At 40.7% G+C, this 15639-nt stretch overlaps 1 protein-coding gene across 1 annotated transcript in view; it reads left to right on the top strand.

Annotated features, from left to right (window-relative positions):
* Positions 1-15298, top strand: part of LOC129246898 (leucine-rich repeat and calponin homology domain-containing protein) — a 62935-nt gene extending 47637 nt beyond the window's left edge. The window contains exons 2-10 of the mRNA XM_054885613.1: positions 241-618; positions 3606-3742; positions 3849-4089; positions 4240-4723; positions 6675-7445; positions 7526-7634; positions 9583-9720; positions 9780-9857; positions 13575-15298. Of these exons, the coding sequence (XP_054741588.1) occupies positions 241-618; positions 3606-3742; positions 3849-4089; positions 4240-4723; positions 6675-7445; positions 7526-7634; positions 9583-9720; positions 9780-9857; positions 13575-15140 (3902 nt within the window). The 3' untranslated portion in view covers positions 15141-15298. The remainder of the gene's footprint in view (positions 1-240; positions 619-3605; positions 3743-3848; positions 4090-4239; positions 4724-6674; positions 7446-7525; positions 7635-9582; positions 9721-9779; positions 9858-13574) is intronic.
* The last annotated feature ends 341 nt before the right edge of the window (positions 15299-15639 follow it).

Genomic DNA, 15639 nt, shown 5'->3' with positions numbered 1-15639 from the left:
GCTGCCAGCCACGCGTTTACTATGAATATTCGCTGCAACGTCTCTTGAATGCCACATTGCATACAAATCCATTTTGCTGTGCTTAATTCATTTGCTCGCGCTTTTCAATTGAATTATCCACTCATCTTGTTGCCCCTCCGCTATCCACATTTTTCAGTTCGTCATCAACATCATTTTTGCATCATAATTCCCGCTAATTTGTATTTTTTGTTTCTTTTTTCTTCCCGTTTCTTTCAACAGATTTATCGCGCAACCGCTTTTGTGAGCTACCCGAGGAGATCACGACATTTTCATTTCTGGAGACGCTGCTGCTTTATCATAATACCATACGCAGCATTCCCGAATCGGTGAAGCATCTGACATCGTTGACGTATTTGGATTTGCGCAGCAATCAGCTGGCAGCGCTGCCACGTGAGATCTGCTTTCTGCCGCTGCAAGTCTTGCTGGTATCCAACAACCGGTTGGCAGCGTTGCCCGATGAGTTGGGGCGCATGGACCGCCTTACCGATTTGGATGCCTCGTACAATCAATTGTCAACGTTGCCGGCGCGTATTGGCGAGCTGCGTTCGTTGCGCTCGTTTTCGCTGCGCAGCAATCAGTTGATGTATTTACCGCGTGGTGAGTAAAAATTGAATTTGTGCAATTGTGTTTTGTATGTGTGATTACACTAGTAATCAAAGTTGTTTGGGGAAAAATCCACGAAGGTTGGGGGACTTTTAGGACACACATTTTTATTTAGCTTACAAATAAGAGGGTTGCTACTTAAGTTTTGAAGTGATTGACAAGTAAAAATGAATATTTTTTCAAAAATATGTATGCACATAGATATGTATATAAAGGGTTTTCCAATAACAGGTGTTCTTTTGAATAGCCCGCTGTTTCGGTATATGCATTTTTCAAGCTGCAATTTTTTGATACTTGACAAGTAGAAACTACGCCATTAATAAAAATGTAACGATACACGCTTAAACAACGCATTGAAATGATTAAAATTCACTATAAAAATGGTGAAAATTTGGCAGAGACGGTTCGTAAAACTCGAATATTTTTGGGTCACAGTGAAGCACCTTGACGGACCACAAGTTAGGACAAGTTAGTGATGTGATGAAGAAAACCCGTGCACGTCGCTCAAGAACAGACGAAAATATTGCTACAACACCGAAAGTGTTGAAGAAAACTTAGGTTTGTCCATTCCTCGTCGTTCTTTGGAATTAGGCATTCCGCAAACGTCATTACACCGTATTTTGCATAAAGATTTGGGTCTTAAGGCTTATAAAGTCCAGTTAACACAAGAACTCAAGCCGGCCGATCATCAACAACGTGGTCTCTTTACTGATTGGGTCGTTAAAATGCATGAAAACGATCCGGAATTCCATCGAAAAAGGCCCATTTCCACATCGGTGGCTTCGTCAACAAGCACAATCGTCGGATCTGGGCCTCAGAAAATCCAAGAGTTATTGTTGAAAAGCCTCTCTATCCTCAACGTGTGACTGTTTGGTGCGGTTTATGGTCCGGCGGAGTCATTGGACCTTACTTTTTCGAAAATGAAGCTGGAGCAAAGTTACGGTAAATAAAGGATTGCGCTATCGGGAGATGATTAACGATTTTTTAAGGCCAGAATTGGATGGTATTGATCTGGGCAACGTTTATTTTCAACAAGACGACGCTACGTGCCACACAAGCAAATTGATCTTTTATCAAAATAACATCTATTATTGGAAAATCCTTTAAAATTGGCACTTAAACCATTCGTTACGTCTTTGGACGAGCTGCTCCTCCATTTTGTGACATTCGTTTTAATCATTTAGGTTCCTCCACCTCCAGTTGTATGCCAACTCCGAACAGCAGATGGTATTTTCGGAGGTTTTGTCAATGCCTGTCGAGGGGCGACTGTTATTAAATAAACCTTTTCTATAACTTTGGTGTACTACCGAATGGTAATAACGCATAAACTTATTCGACTATGGCGGCCGCAAGTAGACCGTGCCAAGGCAAGGATGACAGATTAGACGGTTTGGCCATCCGCTATGGCAAAAAAGTAAACTGTGAGAGTAACTTATCAAGTTTGCTCTTTAACTATGGTGAAAAAGAAAATTGTGAGGGGAATTTCGGCTGCCACGTGACCTTAGGACACCGCAGCAGGATTTTGTCCGCGCATTTCACATTTATCCACACACTCGTCCAATCGTTTTTCAGACGGCAATGAAGTGACATGAGCCAAGATTGTGTGGATTTTTGTTCATATATCACCAACGCAATCTCAGTTTTTTCGTAAATAAATCGCTGTCACGGCACATGAGACGTCAGCCAATCATCTGATTCTTTCAAATTCGCTGAGAGCCTGTTAATAGTCTGATATCGGCTACACTATTGAAATTTTTTTACCACGGTGCCGAGGCATGACTGTCGTCAATCTCAACACAATCGGTATAATTTCCAATTTTTAGATCAGGTTTCAGAAATGCAGTCGGACACTGGTAGGACACAGAGCCTTGATCGCAGCTTGACTATCGGAAAAAGTGTTGATATCTCCATCGCTACCGCGTTCCCTAAGCATTCTGCATGCCAGTAAGATCGTAAAGACTTCTGCCCGAAAAACACTAGCAATATTCGGCAGTTTTAAGGAAATATGTAGATAAATTGGTTGATTTAGAGAAAACCCTTGCTCCGACTACCGTTGGCACAACCCTCAAACTCCAGTTTGCGGATAGAAAGTTCAGGGAAATACGGTGTTAACTGCCCAAAAATGCATCCATGTCCCTTGAGAGATTGCCTCCAGAGGCTAACCTCCTTCAACTTGATTGCACTTTGCGCAGCGATAGAAATAATGGGAAGTAAGTGCAAAATGACATTAAGGACAGCACTGGAAAAAATTCTGAATGCTCCAGTGGTGCTAATGCATGCAGTCCTATGCACCCTCCCCAGTTTAGTGATATTATAACCCTTCCGAAGAGCTTCTCACCAAACCAGGCATCCATATGTTAAAATTGGCAAAACTACTGCACTGTACATCCACAGCACGACCTGTGGCTTGAGTCCCCATTTTGCCCCATTGCCGAACATAGATTTGCAGGAGTAGAAAGCTAAGTCGGCATTCTTTGCCCGATTTTTAATGTGTAGCTTCCAATTGGGTTCAGAGTCAAGTATCAGTCCTAGATACTTCTGCTGGTTATTTAATCTAGGAAGCCTAAAGTGTGAAGGTTATACTTTCTGATAAATAGCATCAGCTCCGTTTTATCAGAGTTGACTCGGAGGCCGCAACCAGCAGGCCAGCGACTGCGTACAGCCAATGACCATTCGAAGATCACAGCATTGACTGAGGGAAACGGTCCAGATAACATTAGGACCAAATCATCGGCGTATGCTACTACCTTAACCCCCCACCCTTATTTAACTTAATCAGAACTTCGTCAATAGCAACTACTCAACGGAGAGGCGAACTTTTGCCCAACCCCTGTCACCGCATTAACTGTTATTTATTATTCCTAGTATTTCTTTTACTTATTTTTTATGTATGCTCAATAATTTTTGGTTTTACAAAGCAATGTATTTTTCTCAAAACGAAACGACGTCATCATAATAACTTTTTTCTAACACTTTGCCAGAATTGACCTGTCTAACGCTGGAGTCGTTGGACGTCAGTAATAATCGCATCGCTAGTCTACCTCTGGAGATACGCCAAATGACCGCATTAGTCGAGTTGAATCTGGAAAATAATCCGCTTACATCTCCGCCTGCTAGTGTAAGTGCATCTTGAAGTATTTAACTACGCATCATCTACGCTTTCTACAAATACGCTCGCACCGAATTATATTTCTAATAACCAATTTCTACTTTCTTCACTGCAGCTCTGTATTCGCGGTCTCGTACATGTCTTTAAATTTCTCGAAACTCAAGCGGCCAAAGATGAGAAGGGCTCACGTGCCGGCGGTAATTATGATGGCTATACTACACTGCGACGCGCGCCACGCCACGCCGCAAATGGCAGCGTACTCGAATCGAATCGTGTGCCGCGCCATCACGGCGTAGAGTCCGGTTATAGCACTTGTGATGGCATTGATAAGCGTTGGTCACACGATATGCCAAATGGTATTTAATGCACACACACACTCACACACATACTCACAAACACACTCAACTAAATACAATTGTTTTCATGTATTATCCAACATTCATCATTGCAAATGAATCAACTACTAATCACTGCTCACTTACTCACTTCCTGTGTTCAACTTACAGTTAAATCCAAATTGGATTCACCTGCTCGTAAAACCCCGACCACACCGCCCCCCTCATTGAGTTCGGAATTGATGGATGCTTCGCTTACATCGAGTTCAAGCACAATTGTTGATGAATCAATATCGTCAACAGCTAATGGCACGAGCACAGGGAGCACAGGTGGTGTAGTGGCGCCAACGGCAGCGATTGCAGCAGCTGTTGTGAAGCCACTTAATGCGGCCGAGTCGCCAACGAAACGTAAAGTGGAAATGCAAGTGACGACTGTACAATCAGCGCCTGTCACACCGCAGCATCAACATCAGTCGCCGCAACAACAGCAACAACAGCACCAACATATAAACTATGCTCATTCGAACTCGAGTAATGGCAGTAATAATGGGAGTAATGGCTCATCACCCGAACAAGAGGATGGCATGATGGAGCATTACCAGCATAGACACGATGAGAAATCCAATAAGAATTTGGGGAATATTCAAACTTATCGGTTAGTAGAACACAATTCAATAAAATGTGCTAGAAGTTGTGCTTTTTTAATTTTGTTACTGGAACTAAGGTACGTTAGAACACCTCCTTTGACACTGCCCCGCTCTGGGATCGGTATACTTTTCAACTTTGAAGGACATTGCTCACAAAGTTCAAACTGTGTAGTAAAACTCACCAAGTCATATATCACGAACTATGCTTAATACGTCTCCAACACTGGTAACACTATGGACCCTTGTGGTCTATGTGAAATCTATTCAGATCAGCCAGATATAGCGAACCCAACCTACTGGAATTCAAAAATGTTACTGTGTAAAACATACGTCTCTTTTATCCATAATAGATTTTTTCGCTTAACCCTCCGTTGGACACCGTTTTTAAAACCTTCGGCTGAGTATCTTTTTTAAAAGGTTATATCCATAAATTAATAGAAAATTAAATCGTTAGCTATAAAAAAATATGTTAAATTCACGTCCAAAATCGAAAAGCCAGTCGGCCCGTGTACCCAACGGAGGGTTAAGTTGTATAGGAAAGACCCAGCGTCGCCAGTGCGGGTTGCATTGTTTTTTGTAGAATATTTAATTTATTGCAAAAGAATTCCATTTTCTAAATAAGTTGAGCGCAGTGGAATTTTAAAGCTTTTTGGTTTAAAAATAATCGATCAATACTTGCATTAATGAATTCCGAAATTTGCTCATACTTTTGTTTGGCAAGTCCTGAAGTTATCATACAATTGGAGGCCCATAAAGTTTTATGCCGTCTCTGAAGGGCAGATATTCTTTAAAATAATCTTGTTCATGCTAGAAATACTCTTGAGGGTTTGTCATTGCTTGCCAAGGGCCATCGTAGACTGTCATTTGTAAATAAAGGATGATCAATTTAGGGGTATCGGATTTTAAATTGAAATAAAACAACGAAAATTCAAATTGTTTGGGCCATCCTTATTATTTTTCTGTAGAACCATTCATGACATGTATTTTTTCAAGATAATCCCTTTCAAATGTTAGCCGCGCCTACGTCGTAATTCGGCTTTCCGTAAATATCAAATTTGAATGACTCGTTGGAGGACTTCGGTCGGCATTTCGTGATTACTTTAGTAATGCTTTAAGTGAAGCTGATTTACAACACATAAAAATCCAAAGGTGTGATATCGCAAGATCTTGGCGGTCAATCCAGTAGTCTGAGACGAGAGATAAATTGTTCACCGTAACAACGACCCAGTAAATCCATTGTTTCACGGGCTGAATGGCTGTCTGGTTGTATGGAAAGTAGCGCCGTCCGCCGTCTTGTTGGAACTAAATGTTGTGAAGATCACGTGCTTCAATTTACGGCATTGAAAAGTCGTTTATCATTACGCGATAGCGTTCGACATGCATTGTTACATTGGCGCTAGCCCCGTCTTTGTAGAAATATGGGGCGATGAATCCTCTAGCCCATAGGCCGCACAACACGGTTGTTTTCAATGAACGTCGATTTTCGTCATACATTTGTACGATTTGTAAATGTTGTTGAGGCGTAAGTCTTTCCATGATGAAATGACAATGAGTACTGAAAAAAATTACGTATTTAGTTTGACAGTGGTCGCGTGATCTGTCAAAAATCCGTTTTGGAAAAAGTACTTCCAATCTGATCACCCTTTATTAAGCGCCTGGAGCTCTATCTATATTCCTTTGATAGTATTGGTTCTTCTAAGTTATCTAAAATTGCCATTAAAAAAACTGTTGGTACATGAGTCCAATCATAAGCTGCTTAGCTCTTTTCCTGGGAAAATTGATTAGTAATTCTCCCTTGTCATTATAAATTAAATTTACACCAGAGGCGCCATGATTCCTTGTCGATGGAAAACATATTTTTTGATGCCCTATTTAAGCTTTATTTCAATCAATGATACATAAAATAACTTTATTTAACTTTCAATTTATTTTTAAACCTTTTTTTCTGCTTCTCTCCAGCGAATACAAGGAGGCACTCAAACAGCAACGAAATTTGGAAGTGTCGAGTGTTTACAAAATCAAAAATAGCCAAAAAATGCTGTACGACATGAGCGAAGCATCGAATGCATTAAATTCCATAGCTGGCAATATGCCACACTATGAAGATAGTAACGGTGGCGGCGCCGATATTGGGTGCAACGAAATGATACGAATAATGAATGGTGCCAACACCGTACCGCAACCGAAATCGATAATGAAGAATGGCAGCGGTGGTGGTGGTGGATTAGTTGGAGTTGGTGTTGGTGTTGGTGCCACCAATGGAGGCCTAAAAATGTTTAATGGACTGGTAAATGGTGTTAATGGTGATGGCGGCGGTGTCCTTGTTGGCGATGCTGGCAGCGATTATTGCATTGTAATACCAAAGAAACCGGTACAAAAAGTGACGCCGTCACGAAATACCGAATTAATGTCGTCGCTGGCGACGTCAAAGCAAATGCAACCAGTCACAACAACACTAGACGAGACAGAGAAAATGTTGCTCGTACAACAACAGCAGCAGCTGCAGCAGGCACAACAGTCTCAGACGCAGCAACATCAGCTTGTGAATGGTGATTGCATGGGTTATGTGAAACCAAATAGTCCAATGAAAACGCTTAATGGTAATGCAGGTGGCGGCGGCGGCGGTAGTGGTGCTGGCATACTTGCGAATAATAATAAAATAACTTCATTTGGTGGTCTCAAATCGCCTGTGAGCGGCACAAATAAACTGGGTACGGCGAAAACTCATCGGTAAGCAGCGGCGTGTGAGATCCTTTTAAGGTCTGAGATACTAATTGGTTGTTATTATTTTTGTTATTTTGAATGCTCAGCACCGTCACCTGGAATCACGACATACCTGCGGAGAAACTTAGCTTTACTATGCGTCGCGAATTCGATCGCCAACGTGAGGAGACTGAACTGATGACTCAGTTGCGGAGTGTAAGTGTTGGTTTAATTGCTTATAAGAAGTGTATTTGTATTTATTGAACAAAAGTATAGGCAAAAGTTAAGAGAAATCCAAATGAACTGGAAGCTGGCTAACAGCTTGTGTACTCAGCAATCGGCCAGATGGGCTCATAGGGGTTAGGTAGGCTTACAGCAGTGCGACAAACGACACACCTAATGAAGCTGATAAGCAACAGTCTTGCACTGTTCCACAGCAAAACGAGACTACCCACTAGCTAAGCGCTTTAGATCAATCAGTCGAGCATCCTTTGCACTCAAAGCAATAACTAGAACAGGATCAGGTTGAACGTTCCAACGCTGGCAATATTTTAGACTAGTCAGTTTATATACAGAGAAGAAAGGTCCACCACAAATACACTATATTAACGCCTGCAGCATATATCTAGAGTGCTTTCGACCGCGAAGAAGTGGCACTCAGTGCCTCCCAGTACAGAGAGGGAACCCTTGACAATCCTTCGTACTGCTTATGAAGGTTTTTCGATGAGTGGAGGGCACAAAACACTTTTTGGTCGAAGTGTAAATCCCCTTTTAGCTCTGTTTTATTCTATGCCTCGTACATAGTAGGTGTAAGTCAAGAGAACGGAAAAAGGATCGTGCTAAGGTTTTTCGAATCAGCGCATGAATGGCGCCATGCAAAGGCGAAAGGCGGCACACAACTAAGAACCAGAAAAGTATGCCCAGAATTGTGAGTTTATCCCCATTCCCCAGTTATAGAGTCTCAAGGATAATATACTTACCAGGTTTGCTCTTTAACAATGGTGAAAAAGAAAATTGTGAGAGGGACTTCGGCTGCCACGTCACTTGGGAGATTCGCAGCCGAATTCTGCACGTTTTTCAATAGCAACGAAGCAGCATTAGCGAAGACTGTTGTTTTTTTGAATATCACGAATACAATTGAACAATCATTTCACACATATTCACCCATTCGTCCAATCAGTCGTTCTTCAAACGGCAACGAAGTATCATTGGAGAATTTTTTTCCAACACTATCTTAGTTTTTTTTTGTAAACACATCCCAAGTGACGTCAGCGGTTTACCCAGGGTTAACATTCTGTCCTTCTATATGGCAGGGCATTCGCAGAGGAAATGGAAGATTGTTTCTTTTTTCTCCGGTTGTTTGCAACTGTGACAGTATGTGTTGTGAGGGGATAACGTAGAACCGACTGTCGTGCGGATGTCGGGAAATGGTCGACGCAATCTGGTGATATGATCGGGCACATACTCGTACGTTCACTAGCACCCGATGTCATTTAACCTTCCGTTGGACACCTTTTTTAAAACTTTCGGTTGGGTACCCGGGTCTGGCCTCTTTTCGACCTGTTGGAGGATCCTTTTTAAAGGGCTATATCCATAAATCGATAGAAAATTAAATTTTTGGAAGCTAACTAAGAGCTCAAATTGTTAGCTATAATAAAAATGTGTCAAATTCACGTCCAAAGTAAAAAAAGCCAGTCGGTCAGACTCGGATGCCCAACGGAGGGTTAAAGTTCATGAAAGAAAGTATGGTAAAAGGAAGAGGGTTCTCATATTTAAATTTATTTAGCTATGCCAACATAAAATAACTGATCTTTTTATATACTAATCGGTTTTGCTTCCACAAAGTCGCAACATTGGTTTTCTCAAACCCGCCGTATAGTTTATTCAAGGCAAATTTATTAAAGGTGGTGTTGGTAAACCAGCTGATTTGTTTTTTTTTCTGTCGCCGTGTCCATGTGGCTGTCAGCTCAGAATGAAACAAGGCGAATTCATTATTTGTTTTCTAGTTTCCCAACACTTTGCTTTGCCAATCAAACGTACAGAACATTGTTGTTGGTCTAGTGTCACCACCTTTAATGAATGCGCCTTGAGTTTATTTAATTTTCTTCAACTAATTTTATTTCCATTTCGTTCTAATCTTTTATTTATTTTCCAACCTTTCCAGATCATTGAAACACGTCTCAAAATGACGCTACCCGAAGATATAGCATCCGCCTTAACCGATGGTGTTATTCTCTGTCATTTGGCCAATTATGTGCGTCCACGTTCGGTTGCCAGTATTCATGTGCCATCGCCTGGGGTCGTGAGTAACTGTTCGAAAGTAATTTAGAAACGATAACTAATAACTTCTCTTCATTGCAGTCCAAACTAACTATGGCGCGTTGCCGCAGAAATGTTGATAATTTTCTAGAAGCTTGTCGCAGGATCGGTGTAGATGAGGTGAGTGTTGAAAAAACGACTAACGGTACTAAATTAGCAACACCTCAGTGAGAGTAAAGAGTTGAATAGCTTTGAGTTTATTAGCGTTAAATAATGGAAGTAAAGACTAAAATTGTCAATATGGATGACGAAAGCAGTTGACCAACAACTAATATTTACTTGTTTGAATTTGAATTCGTAAATGGCAAACACTATTTTTCCACGAGGTATTTGAGAAGAAATTAAGATGCATTCTTCTTGAATGTAGTCGAAAAGTTTAAGGATCGAACGAGCGGTGTTGATGTAGTCATTTGTATAAGACCATTCTCTTAAGCGTTGGTAGGGCAGTGTGTGGCTCCAGTAGTCATATTTTGTAATGCGTAAATTCGAGTAGTTCCGCTAGTTATTTTAGTTTGTAAGAGTGACGCTTAATAAATATCTAAATCTAGAGCTAGTGAGCTTATTATCCGCACGCTTGTTTGATAGAAATTATTTACAACAACGGATGCACTTATGATGTTAACCTTTTTGCAACCCACAGCTACCCGCTTATAGAATCTAATTGAATTTTATTACTATAGCATATAGCGTCCATCTGCTAGGGATTGTTATCTCGATGAGGAGGCTTAGTAAGTGCAATAAACCTGAGAAGCAATGCCGGCGGTAGCGTAGCTACTGGTAGAGCCTCCCAAGTCGGTAAGATCGAGGGTGAGCACCGCTGTTAAAAGCAATCCACCCAGTAGCGTCTGACCACAGGTTAGTGGCGGCTACAGCGGAAATTTCTTAGAACCGACTGTCGTAGGAACGCTCAGCGTCTGTTCATGAGGAGGTTAGATGCGGCTCAGAGCGCGTGCCGGTCATGTAGCATGCGATTCGCCATATAAATGTGTTTAAACGTTCAAGACTGGTTGTTGTCGTAAAATTTTCAGTACCTATCCCTCTGACGCATGCTGGTTAGCGCAAGATTGGTACCTTTGCCATAAAATAAGTACACCCAAGAAACGGTTTCCGCCTTATGCTCCATTTAAGAGGGACATATCTTTTAAATTCATGCCGGGATTTTTGAATTCTTTCTGTTTGTATACTTTTAAGATGTTCCAAGAAATAAATATGAATAATATAGCAACCATACCAACTTGCTTGAAAAAGTGGTTGTGGTTTTAAGACTTCGCTTACTCGAAAATAAGCTAAATAGCTGAATAGTTCCTTTATTTTTCACTTCAGAGAATTTTACATATTAACATTACGTGTTCTTAGTGAAAAAGTGCTGACGTATTTTCTACATCTTAACTCTAATGATCAGTGATAGTCTTAGCACTTAGCTGCAGTTCAGACCAATCGTTCGGCTTGGTAAAGGTAGTGGACTTGTGAGTGACTATCTTTGCGGACAGCAAACGACAAATGATAAAACAAGTATTTTAAACTGCGCTCACTACCCGACAGCTAATGGCACAATTGCGAATGCATTTCTACAATGAAAAAGCTTTTCATGAAAATCATCTGTAATTCAGAGGCGATTTAAGCCTGTAGAGCTCCCAATATTTAGGATTACATTAAGATGCGAGGAGAAGTTACGTAAAATAGGCTCAAAACTAGAGTGACGGACGGTTGTTATGCGGATTAGTGAATAGTTGATTTGTTTATTAAAGCGTTTTACCAGTAAAAGTTGGACCGCAAGCAAAAAATACCGGCATTGGCTGCCGTGGTACTAAGAAATAATTATTTCTTTAGAAAAATCTTAAATTGCAATTTCTCAAACTGCTTCCAAATATCAAAACAATTAATGTAATTTCGAACGTGTTAGGGCAAACAAGCATTGCATCCAGTCTTTCTTGTTTCTCTCCTTAAAAATTTCATTATTTTCCATTCACAATAGATATTAACTGTCATTTTTCGACAATTTTGCCATTGCAATTCTCCCCTGCGAATTAAGTCTAGTTGCCAATCCGCATTAGTTGTACTTGAAATTGAAATTTGAAAAGTGGAGCCAAGAAGCACCGAAAGATTTTGTAACTCCTAAAACACTCAAGTTAAAAATTCCATTTAAAGCTCTGGAAAGTGAAAGGGTAGATGGTGAGGAAGAAAGGAGAGAAGTAACAGATGAAAAAAGATAGAATAGAATAGAGACAGAGACAGCTAGTCCTGTGAGAATTTTAAAGATTCTGTGGTAAATCTGAAATTATCCTTCAGTCAGAGAACGAATTTTACTCGTTTTCATGACATCGGAATCCAAAATTCGTAGCCTTGCTTTAGCAAATGCAGAACACAAGGAGAAAATGCTTCGTGCTATCCGGCTGCTCTGAACAAGACAGGCAGGGGTGGTAATAATACCAGCCATCAACCGGACGTCTTTTCGTCCAAGTTTTAGAAGAAAGTCTGACAGTTTTCTGTTCGGGCCTGTCTCAAAACACTTTGCAATTGTGCAGCGTTCTACACCAGACCATCGCTCTTTATGTAAATTGCATACATAATCGTTGATCCACTTCATGATTCCTGCAGTGCTGGTTCTGATTATTGGTTCTGGTCTCTGTGGGGTAACCGCTGATCCGCAACTGGCCCATTCATCGGCGATTTAATTCCCTTGAACACCGCTGCGTCCTGGAATCCATATAAGTATCAATACAAGCAACCCATTCTGTCCTGCAACAGAATTAAGCTTCTTCTTACGTTCTTGAACAATCTTTGAGGTTTGCTTTGCGTTCTCGAGAGCCTTTAGTGCAGCCTGACTGTCACTAAAGAAACCAATCTATTTCCCGCTCAATCTCCTCTCAATTTTCCTTTGTGCTACTTTCAGAATAGCCAAAATTTCCGTTGGAAAACAGTTGCCATTCCTCCCATGGCACTTAATTCCTGAGAGAATTCCTAATAAAGTCGTTAAATCCGATTACCGTCACCATCTGTCTAGGCTATTCGACTTTTAACACATTGCCGCCCGGTAATATTTTGCTGAAGTTTACTAGAAGACCGGTGATTTTAGAGCTGAAAATTAATTTGGAAGACATGTAGTAAAATTTCGAAAACGTTTTGAAATCAAATATATATTTGAAGAAATATTTTTTTATTTAGTCCGAGTAAGTCTAGTAGACCAGACTTCGTTTCCGGTTACCTACAAATGTTTAATGAAAACGAGAAATCTCGTTCCCGGGCGTCAATGTGATAAGATGGATGAAATATGACAAAGAGCGAATATCTTGGCAGAAATCTAATACTGAAAATTTAATATCGTTTAAGTTCCATCGCCAAATATTTTAATATGATCTGGCTAGATCATCTGCTTAGATTAAAATTACCTATATTCACATGTAAGGATTTTTAATGTAGAGAAATCGTGAAATCTAGGCCTGCTGATGACGCCATAGTCCGGTTGTTAACACAACAAATATATATGGATTAAAATTTCCTATAGCCGCAATATATATTGGTTAAGGAGATACTAGAAAAAAATCACAAAATCTGGATGCAAGCAGCGGCGTTGGTGTGATTTGTTCATATTTATGAAGCTTTTTTTAAATCAGGCATTTCTACAAGTCGATATAATTTCAAAGCTATTCAAACTGTGTCTCTCGCATTGAACTAACATATTCTTTAAGTATATCTGTATGTACATACATCTGCACCATATGAAAATCCCACACTTTCCTATTGCCAAAAATAAAATTTAAAAATTACCCATTGACTTATTAATTTGTCTAAACGGTCTAAATGCAAACAAAAATCTGTTATTGGTGTTGGTTGCAGGAGTTGATTTGCTCCTGTGCAGATATTGTGCCCCCCTCCGACGACGGATCCAACAACAGCCACAGCCATAGCAACAACAACAGCAATAACAACAAAAATTCCTTAAATAATAATGATTCCCAGCAAATCCAAAATATTATGCAAATAAATGAGATAAATGAGAATGCACAAAAGTTGCCAAATCCATCAGCTGTTTTGAAAACGGTTTCGGCGCTGATTGCCTTGGATTATAATCCGCATCATCAGAATATACGAAATTTGCAACAACAATACGAGTTGAAGTTGAAATTGCAAAGGCAGCAGGAGAAATTGAAGCAACAACAACAGCAACAAAAAGATGAATCACAACAACAACATGAGCAACAAAAACAACCACATACAAATTTCGAATACCAACGTCGTTGCGTTTTAACGCGTGATGGGCGTGGCGGCGATGGCGCCTTTGAGCACGAGTATGAGCACCAACTCACTGCGACCTGCACCAAAGAACAGATGCTGCAGCCCACGTTGCATACACTTGGCCTAGACAATTCCACATTTAATTTGAGTGCAAAGTGTCATTTCGATGTGACTGTGCTAACGAATGGACACGGTGGTGGTAGTGATAGTGGTGATGGTGATGGTAGTGGTGGATGTGTTGGTGCTAAAGATTTCGACAGTGACGATGTTGATGAAGGCGTTGGCGCCGAAGAGGAGGAGCGCGACGAACTGGACACTGCTGTGCATGGTGACGGCAGTGAGCAGTGCCATAGCAAACTAAAGCAACACCAACAACAACAACAACAGCGTCACATTGTTACGGATTTTTTTCGTCATGCCAAATTGAAAACATTTCAAAAGATTAAATTTAATTTACTCGCCGGCAACGGTGGCCATTCATGCATCAATTACGGTCATGTGAATAACAATCAATGTATGCTGCAAACCATCGTGGAAACGGAAAGTGAAGTAATCGGAGGAGGAGGAGGAGGTGGTGGTGGTGCTGGCAGCGGTAGCGGCGTAGGGGGTGGCGCCTACCAACTGATTAACGAAAAGCCAACTTTCAACGAGGAACTTAAGCTGAAGGTGGAAAGCCGCGCTGTGGACGGAGGCAACAAGTACAAGCTAATCGATTTAGCCGCGCTCCAGAAGAAAGAGCCAGGCGTGACGGTAGAAGACTCATTGCCGATTGTTTCCAAGCGTATCGAATTCTTCGAACACTCTTCTGCAGCCAAGTCAACGCTGCTGCTGAATAGCAGTCCAAATGGAAGCATTAACAGCAGCGCAAGCGCTAACAATAAAATAAAGTGCACAACAACAACTGCGACAACTACAGCAACAATCAAACCCAACCAAAATAGTATTTTTAGCATTTATCGCGTGGTCGAGGTGAACGAAGAGAAGCTGGCAAGCAGCGACGGCGGCAAGTTGGTGCATGCTGGAGTCGCTGGTGGTGCTGAGGCAACAGCGCAGGGGACGGGTGCGTCATTCCTGCTGAAGCACGATTCGCATGTGCTTACAATCATACTGTCGTGTGTCTTCATTATAACCTTTTTGCTGTTGGTGTTCTTTCCCTTGCCAGGGTAGGAGCAGATGCGTCATAGAGAATTATTGTATGCAACATTGCTTTATAGAGCTTAAGTGGGGTTTTTTTCGAAATGAACGCGAAAAGAAAGCGTGCGGGCTTAGATAAGGAGCGATTGAATATGAACTTGCTTTTAGCTATAGGCTCTGTTTTTAATACCTAACGGCGTTTCTGAGTTAGTGAGGAATATTTTTTTTTTGTTTTTTTTTAATTTTTTTTTTAATTTAGGAGGCGAAATAAAAGTTGCGCGTTGTTTATAAATTTTTTTTTTTTTTATAAAAATATGTAGTTTTAGCAGCCTCTTGAAGATGTTTTATAAAAATAAGTAGTCTTAACAGCCGCCGCTTGCTAAAAAAGAAATTTGGAGAAAGAATTTAAAACGCGCATATTACATTTTTGAAGTGCTTCAGCCTTTTGTAAATTTTTTTTAAATTTAATTTTGTTATATTGGACTTTTAACTCGAATACGGGAACTTATACGCAGGTTTATTAATTTATTCA

This window comes from Anastrepha obliqua, chromosome 5 (genome assembly GCF_027943255.1).
Source record: "Anastrepha obliqua isolate idAnaObli1 chromosome 5, idAnaObli1_1.0, whole genome shotgun sequence".
Classification (NCBI taxonomy): Eukaryota; Metazoa; Arthropoda; class Insecta; order Diptera; family Tephritidae; genus Anastrepha; species Anastrepha obliqua.
Note: the sequence above shows the minus strand (reverse complement) of the source record. Positions and strands in the feature narration are given on the sequence as shown.